This window comes from Xiphophorus couchianus, chromosome 4 (genome assembly GCF_001444195.1).
Source record: "Xiphophorus couchianus chromosome 4, X_couchianus-1.0, whole genome shotgun sequence".
In the NCBI taxonomy this organism is placed as follows: Eukaryota; Metazoa; Chordata; class Actinopteri; order Cyprinodontiformes; family Poeciliidae; genus Xiphophorus; species Xiphophorus couchianus.
In genome coordinates this window covers 35,955,244-35,976,467 of record NC_040231.1, presented here as the reverse complement: position 1 = coordinate 35,976,467, position 21,224 = coordinate 35,955,244, and the positions used below count along the sequence as shown (strand labels likewise).

The 21,224-nt window shown below is 43.3% G+C and overlaps 1 protein-coding gene across 1 annotated transcript in view; it reads right to left on the bottom strand.

Moving 5' to 3' along the window:
• The window catches only part of celf1 (cugbp, Elav-like family member 1), a 78,110-nt gene that overhangs the window by 6,985 nt on the left and 49,901 nt on the right, over positions 1-21,224 (bottom strand). Inside the window, exons 6-10 of the mRNA XM_028015255.1 lie at positions 20,632-20,790; positions 20,454-20,523; positions 18,590-18,712; positions 9,184-9,369; positions 5,544-5,687 (exon numbers count right to left, since the gene is read on the bottom strand). Coding sequence (XP_027871056.1) covers positions 5,544-5,687; positions 9,184-9,369; positions 18,590-18,712; positions 20,454-20,523; positions 20,632-20,790 — 682 coding nt within the window. The remainder of the gene's footprint in view (positions 1-5,543; positions 5,688-9,183; positions 9,370-18,589; positions 18,713-20,453; positions 20,524-20,631; positions 20,791-21,224) is intronic.

The window sequence follows — 21,224 nt, the reverse complement described above, 5'->3', positions numbered from 1 at the left end:
CCCGCCGAGGAACCTAGAAAGCAAGACAGATCACTACTCACCCAGTACACCTGCAAGCTGTGGATGCTCCATGACCCTCCTCGTTCCCCTCCCCTGCTTCATAAAGTAAGACCCAGACTCCTTCTTCCACATAATTCATCCTATCACGCCCATTAATCATTTCCCTGTCTTCCAGTGAAGATCCGGTCCAGATTCGTTGTTCCTCTCCAGTGCAGAAAAGAACATTCAAGAACTTTCCCTGTTGAATAAAACGTTTAACCATGCTATCCCTGTTGTCCATAGTTATTGCTCGCACCAGAGTCATCCAGCATCATGACAGAATCATCTGGCCAAACTGACTCTGCAGCACATTTACAGGCAGCACTCTCTGAGCAGTGAATCCTCCTGGGACATCATGACCACGCAATTAGCACCATCTCCCAGCAACAGGCCTATATCATTCTTAACTGGATTTCAGATCAGCTTCGGCGGATGGAGATCGCACCGCAGCCTCAACCTCAGCCTCAGCCTCAGCCCCAGACTCCACCAGTTCCCACACCAGCGCCTCCCGACACTTCCCTTCTCCCTGCTGGCAGAGATGTCGCTTCGCCTACTCCATAACCATTCATGGTAGAGTTGGGTAAGTGCAGCGGATTTTTACTCCAATGCACTCTTATCGTTAGTCATTCCCCTCGATCATTCCCCGATGACCTGATTAAAATTTCCCGTGTCATCTGACTTTTAAGGGACAAGGCGCTGAGGTGGGCAGAAGCCCTTTTTGATGAAGCAGCTATTCACAATTAGTGAATACTTACACTTAGTGCGTTCCTTGAACAGTTTAAACCAGGGGTCTCAAACTCCAGTCCTCGAGGGCCGCAGTCCTGCAACTTTTAGATGTGTCTCTGCTGCACCACACCTGAATAGAATAATTAGGTCATTAGCAAGGCTCTGGAGAACTGATCTACACAAGCAGGAGATAATTAAGCCATTTCATTCCAGTGTTTTATACCTGTGGCACATCTAAAAACTGTAGGTCTGCAGCCCTTGAGGACTGGTTTAAACAAACATTTCATCCAAGTGTTCGTGAGGAAGAGGCTGCTAAGAGACTTTGGAGCTTAAAACAGGGGAACAGATCAGTGACTGAGTTTGCCATAGAATTCCTGGTGGCGGACTCAGGGTGGAATAAACCAGCACTGAAGGGGGTGTTTCACCATTCACTTAATGAAAAGATTAAAGATGAACTGGCCTGTAGAGATGCACCTGTTGGGTTAGATGAACTAAGTTTGAGTCCGAGAGGGGATGAAAGGAGGACAGCCTTTAAGACCCATACAGGTCATTTTGAGTATTTTGTGATGCCCTTTGGGCTCTGTAATGCCCCTGCTGTCTTCCAGGGCTTGGTGAATGATGTCTTGAGAGACTTCCTCATTACATTTATCTTTGTATACTTGGATGATATTCTAATCTTTTCAAGATATAGAACAACATCAGATCCATGTTCAAAAAGTTTTTCAAAGACTCGTGGAAAATCACCTTTATGTAAAGGCTGAAAAATGTGAATTTAGCATGACTTTCTTGGGTTTCATTTTTGAGGGTGGACAGGTGAAAACAGATCTATAGGAAAAATTTGAGCAGTCTTGGATTGGCCAGCTCCAGACTCCATGGAGGATCTCCAGTGTTTCTTGGGATTTCAAACCTCTATAGGAGATTTATCAGAAACATTAGCATCATTGCCTTTCCACTTACTGTGCTCACCTCCACCAAAAGGACATTCTTTTGGACCCCTGAAGCTAACCAAGCATTCACTGAACTGAAACAAAGGTTTGCCCATGTTCCTATTCTCATTCATCCAGAACCTGACTCCCAAGAACTTGATGTGTTTCCCCTTTTGAGACCTCTCTAGGTTTCCAGCCATCCCTCATTTCCAGAAGTTGATGCTTCCAACATGGGGGTCAGAGTGGTCCTCTCCCAAAGATCCCCAGAACACTACAAACTCCACCCTTGTGCCTTCTTCTCCAAACGGTTCACCCCTCAGGAGAGAAGCTATAATGCTGGTGACAGGGAGCTTCTTGCTATTAATTGTCTCTTGAAGGATGGAGGCATTGGTTAGAAGGCACAGTTACACCCTTGATAGTCTGGATAGACCGTAAAAACCTGTCCTATCTTCAGTCCGCTAAGAAACTCAACCCTAGACAGTCCCGCTGGGCCCTATTTTTGTCTAGATTCAATCTCAACATCACTTACTGTCCAGGAATGAGTAACATCAAACCCAATGCACTTTCACTTTAACAGTTTTCCCTTGACAATTCAGAAGAAACTGTTTAACCTGTCCTTCTGCCCTCTTGCACTGTGGGAAGTCTTAAATGGGACATTGAGAGACTCATTCAATGAGCCTCAGTGCCAGAGCCCGACCCAGGCGGGGGACCCCCTAACCATTTTTTGTCCCTTTCAGGGTCCGCTCCCAGGTTCTCCTGGGAACTGGGCTCACAGTTCCCAGTTCTCCTGTCACCCCTGAGTCAGCTGCATCATTGGGCTACTGAATCGATACTTCCCGTGGCTCTTCCTCAATAAATATACCACAGATTTCATCTCCGCCTGTCCCAAGTCGGCTCTGGTCCCACATCTCACTAGACTTTGTCATCGGTCTTCCAACTTCTAAAAACAAAAATGGTGATCCTTACCATCATAGGCAGGTTCTCTAAAGCTTGTCATCCCATTGCTCTCAACAGACTCCCCTCAGCCTCTGCAACAGCCAGACTTCTGTTCTTCCACATCTTCAGACTTCATGGAATTCCCACTGAGATTCTTTCTGAGGGGCTCAATTTATATCTCAGGTTTGGAAAACATTCTGCTCTTCTCTCAGTGCAATACCCTGCCTTACTTCAGGAGGAACACAGAATCAAATGGTCAGTGTGAACATTTGAATCAAGAACTTGAAAATGCTCTTTGTTGAATCTGTGCCAACAACCCAAGGACCTGGAGCCTCCATTTACCTTGGCTTGAATATGCTCACAATTCACACATCTCAGCAGCTATAGGTTTTTCTCCTTTTGAGACCTCTCTAGGTTTCCAGCCATCCCTCTTACCCTCCTCATTTCCAGATTCCACCATTCCCACAGTCAGGACTCACCTCAGGAACTGCAGGAGAATTTGGGACCAGACCAAAGAAGCACTTGATCAGACTTCGGCCCAAAACAAGAGACTTGCTGATCGCAGACGCACTCCGGTTCCCGCTTATCACCCAGGCCAGAAAGTCTGGTTCTCTTCTAAAGATTTTCCCTTAAATGGATACTCTAAGAAACTCTCTCCCACAGGGGAGACATCCCTAATCAACATCGGGGATGCTCATCCAAACTTATTTCAATCACAGCTCAAGTCTTCTGCAGGGGCCCGAGTGCCAAAGAACTATAATTCATTCATTTCAATAAACCTTTTTAATCACTGTTTTTCTCTGTTTCAGTCTCTCCAGATTGAAATGTCAGTATGTCATAAACAGCATCTCTCCTTAAACTGAAGCAGCCTTAAAAACATACAGAAGACGAGACACTTACCAGTTTTTTTCAGTACATGCTAGGATACATGATGGTGTAACGTTGTTTCCATGGTTACTGATAGTTACACTCAAACCTTCACCATGCGATAATTGATATCTATCTAATCATACTTACTAATAGTGTATATGAACGTTATTCTTCTTACCTTGTAGAAAGTGTTTGCTGCAAATGCATGGTTACACCAAGAGCTGCCAGTCATTATGATTTACGGCTGCTATCCATCGCTGCCGCATCTTTCCTTTTTAAAAGTTCTAAAATAAAATGACAAATTTGGTTTTCAACCTGTTTGCGCAGCCAACCGCGTGACCATTTTTTACTGTGAAATCAACTAAATAAAAGCGGTATTAGACTACCATATGTACATTTTATGACAGGTTTTAAAGGAGCGCATAGGTTGTTTTGACGTCCATCATGGTGGAGCTGGGGGAGTTTTGAAGAGAGTGACGTCACGTGCAAAGGGTCATATTGTCACATTGGCTTTCTTTATTCACTTGTGTTTGTTTGCCTAATTAACAGCTTAAGGGTTTGATTTGACCATCAATAAGTGTCCTTATAAAATAAAAATGGGATGTGTTAGCCAGCTTTGTGCTGGCTAACACATGGTATTTTCCGTACTTCATTCAACTGCATATGAGGTCAGCTGTAGGCCATGACCCATTTCTTGCATTATTCCATACTCCTTTTTGGTTTGGGAAATGTAATAAATTGTATTCCACCCTCTAAATGTTATGGGTAATGGCTGTTGGGATTGCACATTTCTGACTGACAGCTTTGACCATGATTATTTATTATTTTCCTCAAAATTTCTCAGACTGTAGCGTGTTTGTTATGATAAACACTGTCAATATTGTGAGGTCAGTTTATCTGGATAACGGATATGTACTTTCGGACAAATTGTTTTCGCCAATTTCTCAGTTACTGACAAATACCCTGGAATGATCGGGGGAGGATTGCTCTACGTCTATGTGGGGGCAGAGCTGGCGTTATGTCAATTGTTTCCCAGAAGTGATAATACACAAAGTTCGAATCCTTTTGCATGATGTGTTTTTTTAACTCAATATACAATAATTGATTTTTTTTTTTCATTTTGTGTATTTTAAAGAAAATGTCACAACAACTACAAATAAGAAATGTTAAAGTAGATGACAAAAAATAGAAGTAAATTTAATATTTTCTGGGGGTGCCAATGGGGTGCTATGATTTTTCCAGGGGGTGCTATATCTGTTGCTAGATAATGTCAAACATTGAGAAGTTTTAATTATTGTTAACAAACGTTATCAAACATGGCGTTCTGAAGTAAAAAAAAACCTCAGAAGTATACAGAGCCAAATATGATAATCAACTAATTTAAAGTTAAAACTCAGTTTCACACAAACACAAGGTCGCTATCAAGCTAATTTTCTATTAGCAGCGCCACAAAACATTACATTTCCAAGACACATAAAAACAAACTTTTATTTTGGCTTTTTTCTATTCTTACTCTTTCTTTTCTCTCTCCCTGAAGGATAAGTCTTTGTGCCACATTGTTTTGCTAAGTTATCTTCCACAGGAGCTTTGGAGGTTTGGACGATCCAAACCTCCAAAGCTTGGGTCATCCTATATTACCAGTGAAGCATGACCTATTTATTTGTTCTTTTTGTCCATAAAAATGATTTCTACATACACTATCAAATATATATATTATAAAAATAAATCACAACTTTATAATGAAATTGTGTGTTTTTGTTACTATAATGACATAGAAACCATTACAAAAAAACTAAAAAGCAGCTCCACTGAGAAAGCCCCTTAGTGCCCCGGGGCCCTAAGCAGCTGCTTAGTTTGCTTATGACTTGGACCGGCCCTGGTCAACAGACAGAGTAAAAAGGTACGAATGCTTTTGAGATGATCACCAGTTCGGGTTATATCAAATGTAACTCCAAAATGACACCACAGGCACAGTTTCTTCAAGATGGGTGCTTCCACAGGAAAACATGCAACTTGTTATGCAATCAGGAGTTTACATAGACTCACCAAAACATTTGCTAAGGTTGGTCTGTTTGTCAATGAAAATCTTTGCTGAGATCACGTTTCCAAAAGGTAAAAACATCTGCAGCAGGTCCTGGTCTCCAAACTCCTGAGGCAGGTGATAAATGAAAAGGTTTGCTCCCTCTGGTCCTACAGAACAAAAAGAGCATTTGTCAAAATAAACAGGAATGGCAATCCACAATACCATTAAAAATATTGATGTCCTTATGTATTTCTTCCGTATTTGCTTTTTCTTGCTATTGTAGATAGACAGATTTGAGTTTTTCCCCCACAGTGAAATTGTCATCTCCATCTCCCATACAGCACTCTTACATATACATAAAAACCCTTGCCTTGGAAATTCTTCCACCCCAGCACACTACAGTGCATCATCATCATCATCATCATGATGATCATCATTATCATCATCATCGTCAACTTTATTTATAAAGTGCTTTAACACTAGACACAGTTGAAAGAAAGTGCTGATCAGTAACACATAAATAAGATAAAGAAAGCAATAAAAAAAGAACAGGGTGATAAAGCCTCCCGAGCTGCTTTCCACAGATGTTAAAAGATCTCAGCCTCCTCAGGGAATACACTCCTTCTCAGGCCTTCAATTTGACAAAGCAGACACTCTCAGGAGGGCATCCCCCAAGAAATCCTGTTAGACTGTGGTCCCCAGTTTGTCTCCCAAGTTTGGAACCAGTTCTGTTCTGGCATTGATGTCAAAGTCACATTCACTTCAGGTTATCATCCCCAATCAAAGGGGCAAACTGAAAGAATCAATCAATCAATCAAATTTTATTTGTATAGCACATTTCAGCAGCAAGGCATTTCAAAGAGCTTTACATCATTACAAACACAGAAACACAATGCAATATAGAATCAATAATCAAAACACAGCATTAAGTCAAGTTCCATCAATAAATTTGTAATTGATTACATTTCAAATACAATTCTAAACAGGTGGGTTTTTAGTTGAGATTTAAAAGAAGTCAGTGTTTCAGCTGTTTTACAGTTTTCTGGAAGTTTGTTCCAAATTTGTGGTGCATAGATGTTGAAAGCTGCTTCTCCTCGTTTGGTTCTGGTTCTGGGGATGCAGAGCAGACCAGAACCAGAAGACCTGAGAGGTCTGGAAGGTTGATACAACAACAGCAGATCTTTAATGTATTGTAATGCTAAGCCGCTCAGTGATTTGTAAACTAACAACAGTATTTTAAAGTCTATTCTTTGAGCTACAGGGAGCCAGTGGAGGGACTTTAAAACTGGTGTTATGTGCTCTATCTTCCTGGTTTTAGTGAGAACTCAGCAGCGTTCTGGATCAGCTGCAGCTGTTTGATTGATTTGTTGGACAGACCTGTGAAGACGCTGTTGCAATAATTAATACGACTGAAGATAAACGCATGGATGAGTTTCTCTAGATCTGGATGAGACATTAGTCCTTTAATCCTGGAAATGTTCTTCAGGTGATAGAAGGCCGACTTAGTAACTGTCTTTATGTGGCTCTGGAGGTTCAGGTCAGAGTCCATCACTACTCCCAGGTTTCGGGCCTGATCGCTGGTTTTCAGTTGTAATAACTGAAGCTGTGCACTGACTCTAGATCTATAACTCTAGATCTGTAACTCTAGATCTATGACTCTAGATCGTTCCTCTTTAGGTCCAAAAATAATAACTTCAGTTTTGTTTCTGTTCAGCTGGAGAAAGTTTTGGCACATCCACACATTTATCTGTTCTAAGCATCTGTTCAGTGATTGGATGGGTTCTGAGTCACCTGGTGACATTGTAATGTAGAGCTATGTGTCATCTGCATAGTTATGGTAGCTAATATTATTTCCTGTTATAACCTGAGCTAGTGGGAGCATATAAATACTGAATCAAAGGGGTCCTAGGATTGAACCTTGGGGTACCCCACATGTGACCTTTGACCTCTTTGATGAAAAGTTTTCAATTGAAACAAAGAAATCCCTGTTCTTTATGTAGGATTCAAACCAGTTAAGCACTGGACCGGAGAGTCCGACCCAACTCTCCAGTCGATTCAGTAATATGTCATGGTCAACAGTGTCAAAAGCTAGTGTCACTAATCCATCTAACTGGTGCCAGTTCTTACCCTGGGGTACGAACTGTGTGAATTCACACATCACACATCTGTGAGAATTATGATCATAGAATTATGAATTACATCTCTGCTGTCACTGGTTTGTCTGCCTGTGAAGACTCTCTTGGTTATCAACCTCAATTATCCCCCGCAGATGAGAAAGAAATATTTGTGACGTTAGTCCACCGTCATATCTGCCCCTGCAAAAATAGTCAGTGGAGTGAATTGTAATCTGTCAAAATGACAAACACGCTTCAGATATTTCCATTGTTTTTCCAGTCAAATACAGAAAATATGGAGCCCTGGTCTGCAAAACCGATCTTGGACTGCCTCTTTCCCTCCTCCAGTCAATGGCCAGTTCTTTTGTCTTGGATGTATTTAGCTCCAGGCCATTTGTGTTTATTGCCTGTCGCCAGACAACAAAGTTCCTTCCCGGGCACCTGTGCACCTCCTTGTTGTCTTTGATATGCACCATGATGGCAGTGTCATCAGCATACATACAGTATTTGCTCCTCTATATACTGTATTTCTTTTGTATTAGATTTTTCTTGCTATTGTTTCAAATCAGCAAACACATTTTAATTGTTAAAAAAAAGATTAAATGAATAAATATAAAATGCACTTTTCAATTGATTTCGTATAATGGACAAAGTTACCCAAACCAACTTGGCCCAATACAAATTCCCCCTTTGTTAAATTGTGAATTAACTGCAATTGTCCAGAAATCCATAACTAAAAAGCATATTGATGATCCAAGACTTTAGGGAAAAAACTTTGTGAACTGGGAAGTTCACAAAACCTAAAGTGTAAATAAAGTGCAATTTTTTGGAAAGTGTGCCTTCTGTTATATCTGGCATAAAATGTAAAGAATTTTAGAGAAAGATCATACTAACACAATGTACAAGTAGGCATTGCAGTGACTTTAAAATATGGCTGCCACCATGTTTTAAAGTCACTGCCTTGCCTACTTGTACATTTTAGAACCGATATGAAGGTTCTTGAAAATGGTTATTGTTCCACTTGTTCTAGAAATGTGCTGTTTAGGGTGGCAGCACATTGGAGCAGCTCTGATACTTTCATTGAGATTCAAATACATTTGTCACATGGTACAGTGCGATAGTTTTTACCATTTTTTAAAAAATGAGAATATACTTGCAAGGTTAGAGGAGAAGAAAGTCAGTCAATGTGTCCAACAATTTTAAGATTTTTGTCGGACAATTGTAAGATATGTCTGTAATGTCCAAAGTGTTTTCACAAACACTGCAGCAAGAAACTAAACAGGTTCTAAGCATATTACCCTTTAGTATCTTCATAGAGCTTGAACAGCATCACTCCCAACAGAACACCCCACCGCCCCCAACATAGTTGTGATGACTCCCACGATGCCCTAACTAGCTGACGACCTCAACATCTTCTGCATGTTTTAAACCCAGCCATTCACATTTCTGACCAGCATACTATTCCTACACTAAATGACTACCTGCACCCATCACCAATAACTCTACAATGCTATGATTCTGTTTTCAACTCCTAGTTGATAAAACTCACCTTCTTTTTGGCTGCCAGCAGCTGACACGTTTTGCTGGGATAGTAGGCTCTGATTATAGAAGTTGGGTAGGGCAGCAGCTGCATACTGCTGAATACCTGAGTAGGCTTGGCTCAGTGCCTCCATTGTATTACCTGAGCCATGAGACAAGCCACCAGAAGAAAGGTTGCCATTTATTGTTGCCATGCCTGTAGAAATTACACAAAAAAAGAGGTAAAATTTTTCTAAAAGTAAATTTGATTCCTACCAAGCAATACTTCAGTATTTCCCAACCCTGGTCCTCAAGGCACACTGTCCTGCATGTTTTAGGTCAGTGGTCCCCAACCGTTTTAGTCACGCAGACCGATCAGCCCTTCGCAATGTTCCTGCAGACCCGGGGGGCGCGTTGTAAATATTGCGCCTAGTTAGGGCTAACCCCCTCGTTTTTTGCGGCGGTTACGTTCCAAAATGAACCCGCAAGGGGAAATCCACAAAGTAGGAACCTTTATTTTTTGACAATTATTATACAATAAAATACTCCATAATACATTGAAACCAAAGAACAAAACCTTTTTACAGGCCCAAACATTTCTTTAACAAATAAAAAGTACTATATAAACATTTTTTTTTTTTTTACAAATAACTACTGTACTGTAAAATAATAGTTTTAATATGAACTGAAGGCGAATTCCCGTGCCCGAATTGCGGAGATCAGCGCCGCCCCACCGCGACCTGAGTTATTGGATTAGAACGGGAGAAAATAAAAAATGATTATAAAAAAAAACAAAACAAAGTACAGTAGGACAAATAGTGACTCGCGTGTATTGCACTGCTCTTCTGACTGAGCCGCTGCAGCCTGACTCCGCTCTGTAGCGGGTTTTTTTTCTTTCTTCTAAAGCCCGCGGTGCTGGTGTGTTTTTTCGAGAGAAGAACATAGTTATCGGTAGCTGTTGTCGCTCTTTTTTCTTCTGGGCAAAAAGATTCTTATAAACCGACGTGCCACCATCGATTATGTTAAATTTGGCAAGCTGTTTTACGTTTGTCTACATATTAAACCGCAACGTTGTTGACACAGGTAGAGAAGAAGCGGAGAGACTGTTTAGCCAATCAGAATGCAGAACACAATGCACGATGCAAATCTATGAAGCAGCGAGACCGCGAAAGGTGAACCGCGAAATAACGAAGGTTCACTGTACTCCGATGTTGTTTTGTTACTCATTCTGCTGCAAGTTGGCTCAATTTTGACACGCAAGATGTAACCTGGAAAATCCAGTTTAGGATTTTCAAAATAAAAGATCCGGAAATAGTTCACTATTTCTTGAGCGGCCCGGTACCAATTGGTCCGGTGGTTGGGGACCACTGTTTTAGATGTTTCCTTGCTTCAGCCCAGCTGATTTCAGTTGAAGGCAGATTAACAGGCAATTTCTGAACTACAATCAACTGAGTCAAGAGTATTAAAGCACAGAGATATCTAGAACATGCAGGGCAGTGTGCCTTGGGGAGCAGGGTTGGGAAACACTGCAATAAGTAACAATGTCTATCGGCTTTGTTGATAGTACAAAGCCAATGGAAAGTATTCACCCCTCTACTGAGAGATCCAGGTAAGCTACACAGAAAACGTTTGTAGACAAGAATGTAGTGTTGCTGTCTTTGACTTAGTGGCAAGTCAAAGTCTAAACCACCAATAGAGAATTTCTATTGGGAAAATGTCTGCTCACCTCCAATCCCCATAAAACATGAAAGATTTTGCCAGGAAGAATGGAGTAAAATTGCAGTGTCCAGATGTACCGTGCCTTGCGAAAGTATTCGGCCCCCTTGAATTTTTCAACCTTTTGCCGATTTTCAGGCTTCAAACATAAAGATCTAAAATATTTATTATTTTGTGAAGAATCAACAACAAGTGGGACAAAATCGTGAAGTGGAACGAAATTTATTGGATATTTTAAACTTTTCTTAACAAATAAAAAACTGCAAAGTGGGGTGTGCAATATTGTTCAGCCCCCTTGCATCAATACTTTGTAATGTGATTACTGTGACTACAGCTGCAAGTCGCTTGGGGTTTGTCTCTATCAGTTTTGCACATGAGAGACTGAAATTCTTGCAGGTTCTTCCATGCAGAACAGTTGGAGCTCAGTGAGGTTGGATGGAGAGCACTTGTGAACAGCAGTTTTCAGCTCTTAACACAGATTCTCGATTGGATTCAGGTCTGTACTTTGACTTGGCCATTATAACACCTTTATTTGTGAACCATTCCATTGTAGATTTTGCTTTATGTTTGGGATCATCGTATTGTTGGAAGATAAATCTTCCTCCCAGTCTCAGGTCTTTTATAGAGTACAACAGGTTTTCTTCCAGAATGGTTCTGAATTTGCTCCATCCATCTTCCCATCAATTTTAACCAGCTTCGCTGTCCCTGCTGAAGAGAAGCAGGCCCAAACCGTGGGCAAAAATGGCCAAAGGTTGAAAAGTTCAAAGGGGCTGAATACTTCTGCAAGGCACTGTACAAGCTTGATTGAGAACTATCCACATAAACTCTGTGTTCTTTTCACTTTGAAATCAGCCGATAAGCTGAACTGCTGAAAATCTGGGGTACTCAGTCTGTCTTCATGCTAAAGCCTTGAAGACAGACTGAGTACCCCAGATTTTTTGCAGTTACAGTCATAGACTGTAAACACTGGTAAATGACCAGTAATGTCATTTATTAATATTCCACTAGTTAAACTATTTTCAAGAACATTTGTAAAAAAAATATTAATATTAAATATTAGGGTTGAACAGTGCGATGTAATGCTACTGGACCTGGTGATTTTAGGATACAGGCTTAGAATGTACATGGTATTAATACATTCTTCTGACATTTTATGTTTATTTGGATTTAGAAGATCAATGTTGAAATCCCCACAGATAAATGCAACTTTTTGATTAACTTTATATTTCTTCCATCCAGTTATTGAATATTTCTATATTTGATCCAGGAGCTCTATAAACGCAACTCATAAAGACATTCTTTTGTTCCTTGAGTAATTCTATAGTCACACAGACCATGACAGGTGACGTTATATCATCTTATAATTAATGTTCTTGTCCACGAAAGGAACTACACCACCTCCATTTTTGTTTTCTGTTTTTATAAACCATTTCATAACCATCAATTTCAAAGTCCATGGCCTTTTCACTATTGAGCCACATTTCTGATAATGCAATATTAAGAGTCTGTGAGAGTTGTTGGAGGTACTGTTTGATGTTGTAGAAATGTGTATACAAGCTTCTGCTGTTCTGCTTATGTTCAGTCTTAATACTGCTATTGAACTGGTCATCAGTGTAATAGTGACAACTGTAGTTGATACCAGTAAAAAAATTATCAGGATCAATGTCATTATTAGTGTGAATGCTGTAGCCATTCACACTCGTTTTCCTGTTTCTCTTTATTCTTTGATCCATCCATCCATCATCCATCCATCCATTTTCTAACATCCTTGTCCCTAGTGGGGTCGGGAGGGGTGCTGGTGCCTATCTCCAGCTGGACAGGTTGCCAGTCTGTCACAACACAGAGACAGACAGGACACACAACTATGCACACACACACCTGGGGAGAATTTAGAGAGACCAATTAACCTAGCAGTCATGTTTTCGAACTGTGGGAGGAAGCCGAAGAACCCAGAGAATCCATGCAGAAACCGGGCCAGGAATCGAACTCAGGACCTTCTTGCTGCAGGGCAACAGTGGTAACAGTGCTACCAACTGCGCCACTGTGCAGCCCTCTCTTTATCAGTGTGAATACTGAAAGCGTACACTGTAGTAACTGACGCTTTTTGAACTTTTTATACTTTTTGACAAACAAAATTATGCTGTTCATACATATTTAACTGTACTGGAATAATTATGCATTAAAACGTAGCCACAAATGTCTACTTCAAGGAACTATTATTATCATTGCTACATGTACATCCTTACTGTTTTCTGTCAAACTCTTCTGGAGTACAGATATGTCACACCTTCACCTATTCTTTAAATGTATTTCTCTGTTGTGCTCTGTTTCTATATGTCAGTATTCTGCTTGTCTACCTTTCAGTATATACCTTCTGCTTTTACTGTGTACAAAGGTCTTCTGCAAACTTTAATCAATTTTAGCAGTTCATAAAAAAAACTATATATATATATGAATTATATATACTGTATACTGTACCTTCTTTTGCTACTTTAACCCCTTAACTGGCGGTACCAAAATCACCAAAAATGGCTGAAAAGGTACACCCAAATTAAATCAGCTGCTGTTTTTGAACAATTTGGAGTGCATGCAAAAGCTTTAAATGTCACTGGGTAAGTTTTGGGTACTTGAGTGGGGATGGGTGATCAACTTATAACGGCGATAAGCGATTTTTGACGTTTGACATGCTGCTTTTAAGTCCTGCATCAGTTCCACCCTCCTCTTCCTTACAGCATCTGTGAAGTCCTCGTTAATGTATATTTTGGATCCCTTAAGTGCCTTGGTGCGCTGCAGAATAGTTGATCTGTCCTTGTACCTCAGGAATTTGACGACAATCGGCCTGGGTCCGTCTCCTCTGGGTTTCCCAGTGCGGTGAGCTCTTGCCATCTCGATCCCATGTTGAAGGTTTAACTTTTCAGACAGAGCTGTCTTCACTTTTTCTTACGTCTCAACCCAAGTTTCGTTTGGCGACTCAGTAATTCCGTCGATAGCCAGATTATTTATCCTTGATTGTCCCTCCAGGTACTTGCCAACAGGCTTATCACAAACTTTGAATACGTCCGACTGCAGCAAATTACCTCGTTCGCCGTGCTTAACGCTTTCTGCTTTGATGTCATCCACATCTTTCTGTGTAAATTACAGGCTGGTTTTAATGTCATGCATTTCTCGTGTCAGCTCATCCAGTCTGGTGTTTGTAGTAACCATAATGATTTTAAGAAAGCCTTTGAAATTGTCCTGTTGGTGTTGAAGCAACTCTATGTACATTTCCTTCTGCTGGCTCAGTAAATCTTACCTTGCATGAGCGATACAAACTTCTCATCTGGTCTCATCTCGGTCTTGGATCCTTTTGGAGGCATTCTTTCACTCAATTTTTTTATCGACAGTTATCCTAAGAGTGATAATAAAGGTAGAGTACTTTTCTACGATTACTTACATGGGAAGTAATATTTTTAGATTTCCTGTCTACTTAACATCTTTTAATACAAAAACAGAGGGAACCGCCAGTGGACCACCTCATTGCCCCAAACACCAGGCTTAACAAGATTTCTGGGGGAAACCCTGCAAATATTTTATCTCTAGAATTGCCAGGGCAGTTATTTATTTATTTTTTTTTTCCATTTTTTTCTCCGAAGAGTTTTTGCGGCGCTAGTGGCTCGTATTTTTTCGACAGTAGGCAGACAGGAAGGAGGGTGTCGAGAGGGGGGAAGACATACGGCAAAGGTTGTCAGGACCGGGAGTCGAACCCGCGACGTCCGCGCCGAGGACTAAGGCCTCCAAACGTGGGGCGTGCTAACCCCCTGCGCCACCACAGCATGCCCCCAGGGCAGTTATTTTGACTATTTTGCAATTTGCTTGTTTTTTTACCTCATCAAATCAAAAATGATTTGATTCCGATTTGATTCTACCCCTCATTTGGATAACTGTGGAATAACATAAAAGTTGTTTTTCTTAAGCACAGTATGAACATTGAAATACCATAAAATGATTCCACATGTAGACTTTACTATCTGAGAATCCATCCATCCATCCATCAATTTCTGCTTATCCGGGGTCAGGTCGCGGGGGTAGCAGCTTCAAAAGGGAGGCCCAGACTTCCCTCTCCCCAGGCACTTCTTCCAGCTCTTCCAGGGGAATCCCGAGGCATTCCCAGGCCAGCCGAGAGACATAGTCCCTCCAGCGTGTCCTGGGTCTTCCCCGGGGCCTCCTCCCGGTGGGATGTGCCCTGAACACCTCACCAGGGAGGCATCCAGGAGGTATCCTGACCAGATGACCGAGCCACCTCAACTGGCTCCTCTCGATGTGAAGGAGCAGCGGCTCTACTCTGAGTCCCTCCCGGATGACTGAGCTTCTCACCCTATCTCTAAGGGAGAGCCCAGCCACCCTACGAAGAAAACCCATTTCGGCGTATGTATATATATATATAAAACCCATACATATCCGTGATCTCGTTCTTTCGGTCATGACAGAAAGCTCATGACCATAGAGGAGGGTGGGAACGTAGATCAAGAGCTTCGCTTTTTGGCTCAGCTCTCTCTTCACCACGACGGACCGGTACAGTGCCCGCTTGACAGCAGACGTTGCGCCAATCCGCCTGTCAATCTCCTTCTCCCCTTATTCCCCCATTCATGAACAAGATCCCGAGATACTTGAACTCCTCCACTTGGGGCAGGACACCTCCCTGACCCAGAGAAGGCACTCTACCCTTTTCCGGCTCAAGACCATGGCCTCGGATTTGGAGGCACTGATCCTCATCCCAGCCACTTCACACTCGGCTGCGAACCGCTCCAGCGAGATCTGCAGATCATGACCTGATGAAGCCAAAAGGACCACATCGTCTGCAAAAAGCAGAGATGAGATCCCAAGGCCACCAAATCGGATCCCCTCAACACCTTCACTGTGCCTAGAAATTCTGTCCATGAAAGTGACAAACAGAATCGGTGACAAAGGGCAGCCCTGGCGGAATCCAACTCTCACCGGAAACGAGCCCGACATACTGCTGGCAATGCGGACCAGACTCTGACACTGGTCATACAGGGACCTGACAGCCCGTATCAAAGGGCCCGGTACCCCATACTCCCGGAGAACCCCCCAATGGGCTCCCCAAGGGACACGGTTGAACGCCTTCTCCAAGTCCACAAAACACATGTAGACTGGTTGGGCGAACTCCTATGCACCCTCTAGGACCCTGCTGAGGGTGCAGAGCTGGTCCAGTGTTCCACGACCAGGACGAAAGCCACACTGCTCTTCCTGAATCTGAGGTTCGACTATCCGACAGACCTCCTCTCCAGGATCCCTGAATAGACCTTGCCAGGGAGGCTTAAGAGTGTGACCCCTCTATAATTGCACCCTCCGGTCCCCCTTTTTGAACAGGGGGACCACCACCCCAGTCTGACAATCCAGGGGAACTGCCCCCGATGTTCATGCGATATTGCTGAGTCGCGTCAACCAACACAACCCTACAACATCCAGAGCCTTAAGGAACTCCGGGCGGATCTCATACACCACTGGAGCCTTGCCACCGAGGAGCTTTTTAACCACCTCAGCGACCTCGTCCCCAGAGATTGGAGAGCCCAACCCAGAGTCCCCAGGCTCAGCTTCCTCAATGGAAGGCATGTTGGTGGGATTGAGGAGGTCTTCGAAGTACTCTGCCCACCAGCCCACAACATCCCAAGTAGAGGTCAGCAGCACACCATCCCCACTATAAACAGTGTTGGTGCCGTACTGCTTCCCCCCCCTGAGATGCTGGATGGTGGACCAGAATTGCCTCGAAGCCGTACGGAAGTCTTTCTCCATGGCCTCTCCAAACTCCTCCCACGCCCGAGTTTTTGCCTCAGCTACCACTCGAGCCACATGCCGCTTCGCCCGCCGGTATCCATCAGCTGCTTCCGGAGTTCCACAGGCCAAAAAGGCCCGATAGGACTCCTTCTTCAGCCTGACGGCATCCCTCACCGAAGGATTCCACCAACGGGTTCGAGGGTTGCCACCGCGACAGGCACCGACAATCTTGCGGCCACAGCTCCGATCGGCCGCCTCGACAATGGAGGCACGGAACATGGTCCACTCAGACTCCATGTCCCCCACCTCCCCCGGGACGTGTTCGAAGTTTTGCTAGAGATGGGAGTTAAAGCTCCGTCTCACAGGGGATTCCGCCAGACATTCCCAGCAGACCCTCACAACACGTTTGGGCCTGCCAGGTCTGACCGGCTTCCTCCCCCACCACCAGAGCCAACTCACCACCAGATAGTGGTCAGTGGACAGCTCCTCACCTCTCTTCACCCATGTGTCCAAGAGATACGGCCGCAGATCCGATGAAACGATGACAAAGTTGATCATCGAAGTGCAGCCTAGGGTGTCCTGGTGCCAAGTGCCCATATGGACACCCTTATGCTTGAACATGGTGTTCGTTATGGACAATCCATGATGAGCACAGAAGTCCAACAACAGAACGCCGCTCGAGTTCAGATCGGGGGGGGCCGTTCCTCCAAACAATGCCCCTCCAGGTCTCACTGTCATTGCCCACGTGAGCGTTGAAGTCCCCCAGCAGAACAAGGGAGTCCCCAGGAGGAGCACTCTCCAGTACCCCCTCTAAGGACTCCAAAAAGGGTGGGTAATCTGAACTGTCGTTCGGCCCGTAAGCACAAACGACAGTCAGGACCCGTCCCCCCACCCGTAGGCGGAGGGAGGCTACCCTCTCATTCACCAGGGTAAACCCCAACAGGCGCCGAGATGGGAACAACAAGTATGCCCACCCCTGCCCAACGCCTCTCACCTTGGGCAACTCCAGAGTGGAAGTATGTCCAGCCCCTCTCAAGGAGACTGGTTCCAGAACCAGAGACATGCGTCGAGGTGAGACCGACTATTTCTAGCCAGGACCTCTTGACCTCACACACTAGCTCCGGCTCCTTCCCCACCAGGACCGCCAGGGTCCCCTCCCTCGGCCGCCCCCCATCGCACAATGCACCCAACCCCTTTGGCCCCTCTCACGGGTGGTGGGCCCATGTTTCCTCTTCGGGCTGAGCCCAGCCAAACTCCATGGGTAAAAGCCCGGCCACCAGGCGCTCGCCATCGGGCCCCCCCTCCAGGCCTGGCTCCAGAGTGGGGCCCCGGTGACCCGCGTCTGGGCGAGGGAACATGAAGTCCAATGGTGCCGTTCATCATTGGGGTTTTCGGGCTGTGCTTTGTCTGGTCCCTCACCTAAGACCTGTCTGCCTTGGGTGACCCTACCAGGGGCATGAAGCCCCAGACAGCATAGCTCCTAGGATCATTGGGGCACTCAAACCCCTCCACCACAATAAGGTGCCAGCCCAAGGAGAGGCTCTCTGAGAATACTTTGGTAATTTTGTTATGTAAAATTAGATTTATCATTGTACAATGGTTCCTGATGTGTCATGTCAGTGCAGGTTCTCCTATAAGGTGAGTGGTAGGTGGGTGCTTGTTACATCTTTTACTTACAATACTGATAAAGCACTTAATACTTATGTGAACTTCATCAAAAACTTCAAAGCAAATACTTTGTCTTAGTTGCTGAAAGGTTGAAGAGATCAAATGCCAAAACTCCAAATATGAATACCAAATACAATAAAATATATCACAGTTAATTAGTCTTTATTTCAGAATGAACTGAAGTTAGTTCTATAGTCAAGAATGAGGGGGCATCAAGTAATGAAGTTGCAATGAAGTATACAAATGCAGTGTATGACTGATTTTTTATTTTTTTTTACCTGAGCCGGTTAGTGCACTTAATGGACTACTAGATGTCGTCATGATGTTGGAAGTTGAAGTTGTGCCCTGTGTAGCTGTTGCTGCAGCAGCTAAAGCTGCCAGATTCTGCATGGAATTCAGACCTGACAGACACACGCACAGTCAATTTCTAAACCCCACTAACTCCTCCTTCTGGCTACTATGCAAAATGTTTAATAACTTTGTACTTTGCTTATGTTTGACTGATAGGCAAACATAGGGCTTGATTGAACAAGGTCCTTAGCAATTGTTGTGTGTGCATGTGTGTGTGTGACTGTGTACTTGTTTAACTATCCTATTTAGGATGATTTCTGGCATATTAATCTATAACCAATGTACCTTATGGGAAGCAAAGTCCTATCCTGACATGGTGGCCCATTTAGGGCTAGAGGTTAGGTTTAGAGGTAATGTGTGAATTAAATTTAGGTTAGGGTTATACACTCCCTGGCCAAAACAAAAGTCGCCACCAAAAAATGGTCACACTCTCTAATATTTTGTTGGACCGCCTTTAGCTTTGATTACAGCCTGCATTCGCTGTGGCATTGTTTCAATAAGCTTCTGCAGTGTCACAAGATTTATTTCCATCCAGTGTTGCATTAATCTTTCACCAAGATCTTGTATTGATGATGGGAGAGTCTGACCAATGCGCAAAGCTTTCTCCAGCACATCCCAAAGATTCTCAATGGGGTTAAGGTCTGGACTCTGTGGTGGCCAATCCATGTGTGAAAAAGATGTCTCATGCTCCCTGAACCACTCTTTCACAATGTGAGCACGATGAATCCTGGCATTGTCATCTTGGAATATGCTCGTTCAATTTGGGAGGACAAAATCCATTGATGGAATAACCTGGTCATTCAGTATATTCAGGTAGTCAGCTGACCTCATTCTTTGGGCACACAATGTTGCTGAACCTAGACCTGACCAATTGCAGCAACCCCAGATCATAGCACTGCCCCCACAGGCTTGTACAGTAGGCACTAGGCATGATGGGTGCATCACTTCACCTGCCTCTCTTCTTACCCTGATGCGCCCATCACTCTAGAACAGGGTAAATCTGGACTCATCAGACCACATGACCCTCTTCCATTCCTCCAGAGTCCAATCTTTATGCTCCCTACAAACTGAAGCCTTTTTTTCTGGTTAGTCTTACTGATTAGAGGTTTTCTTACGGCTACACAGCTGTTCAATCCCAACCCCTTGAGTTCCCTTCGCATTGTGCGTGTGGAAATGCTTTTGCGTTCACAATTAAACATACTCCTGAGTTCTGCTGTTGTTTTTCTTCGATTTGATTTGACCAAACGTTTAAGTAATCGCCGATCACGATCATTCAGGATTTTTTTCCGACCACATTTCTTCCTGGAAGACGATGGTTCCCCACCATCCTTCCAGTTTTTAATGATGCGTTGGACAGTTCTTAACCCAATTCTAGTAGTTTCTGCAATCTCCTTAGATGTTTTCTCTGCTTGATGCATGCCAATGATTTGACCCTTCATAAACAGACTGATGTCTTTTCCATGACCACAGGATGTGTCTTTTGCCATGGTTGTTTAAGAAATGAGGAGTTACTCATTGCATCAGCTGTGGTTAAATAACTTGCCAGCTGAAAGATAATCACTTATGCAGTACTTACCCAATAGGAGGCTTGTACCTATTTGCTTAGTTAAATCCAGGTGGCGACTTTTTTTTTGGCCAGGCAGTGTAAATACACTGATATTGGTTAGGGTTAGGAAAAAATATCTGGGTTAGGCATAAATGCAGTTAATAAAATGAATGGATGTCAATACAAAATCCTAATATGGGTAGGAATACAAACTTGTGTGTGTGTGTGTGACCACACGTGTGTACCTGAAACTTGGTGTAAATTGCTGAGTGCATTTCCTGTGAAGGTAGACTGCTGCAACAACTGTAAGTAGAGCTATAGCCAACAACAAAATTTAAATTAGCTTTAAAAATTACAATTAACCTTAGCTAATGGTTCCATTTTGAATAAAACAAAAAGAATAACTAATAGACCCACACTCACTGCAAGGAACTGTGGTCCAAGATTGTGGAAACCAGATAAATTTCCCCACATGGAAGTGGCAGTGAGTTGCTGCATCTGCTGCAGCTGTTGAGCCAGGCGTTTCTGTTCTTTGTCCTTCTGAGTATCTGCAAATTTCACTACAATGGGTGATGAACAGCCCTTAACATCAAAAATAAAGGAAGTTAATTAATACTATGAATGTAATATATATTGACATATGATTTTTTAGTTGATATAAAGCAGTGGCCCCCAACCCCCAGTCCGCAGACAGGTACCGGTCTGTGGACCAATTGGTACCGGCCGTGCAAGAAATAATGAAATATTTCTGTTTTATGTATTATTTGAGTCTGGAGGATCTTTGATTTTGAAAATCCTTTAACCGGATTCTCTAGGTTACGTCTTGCGCGCCAACATTGAGTCTACAAGCAGCAAAGTGAGTAAGAAACAGATCAGATTATTTGGAAAGTTTCTTTGTGCGGGGAAAAGGCCCAGAGAAGAGACAGGAGAATGGACTTATCCTGGCAGGTGATTCCCACATTCCAAGCTCTGCATGATATGCTGACCAGCCTGTTAATGAGGCAATGAAGCTTCAA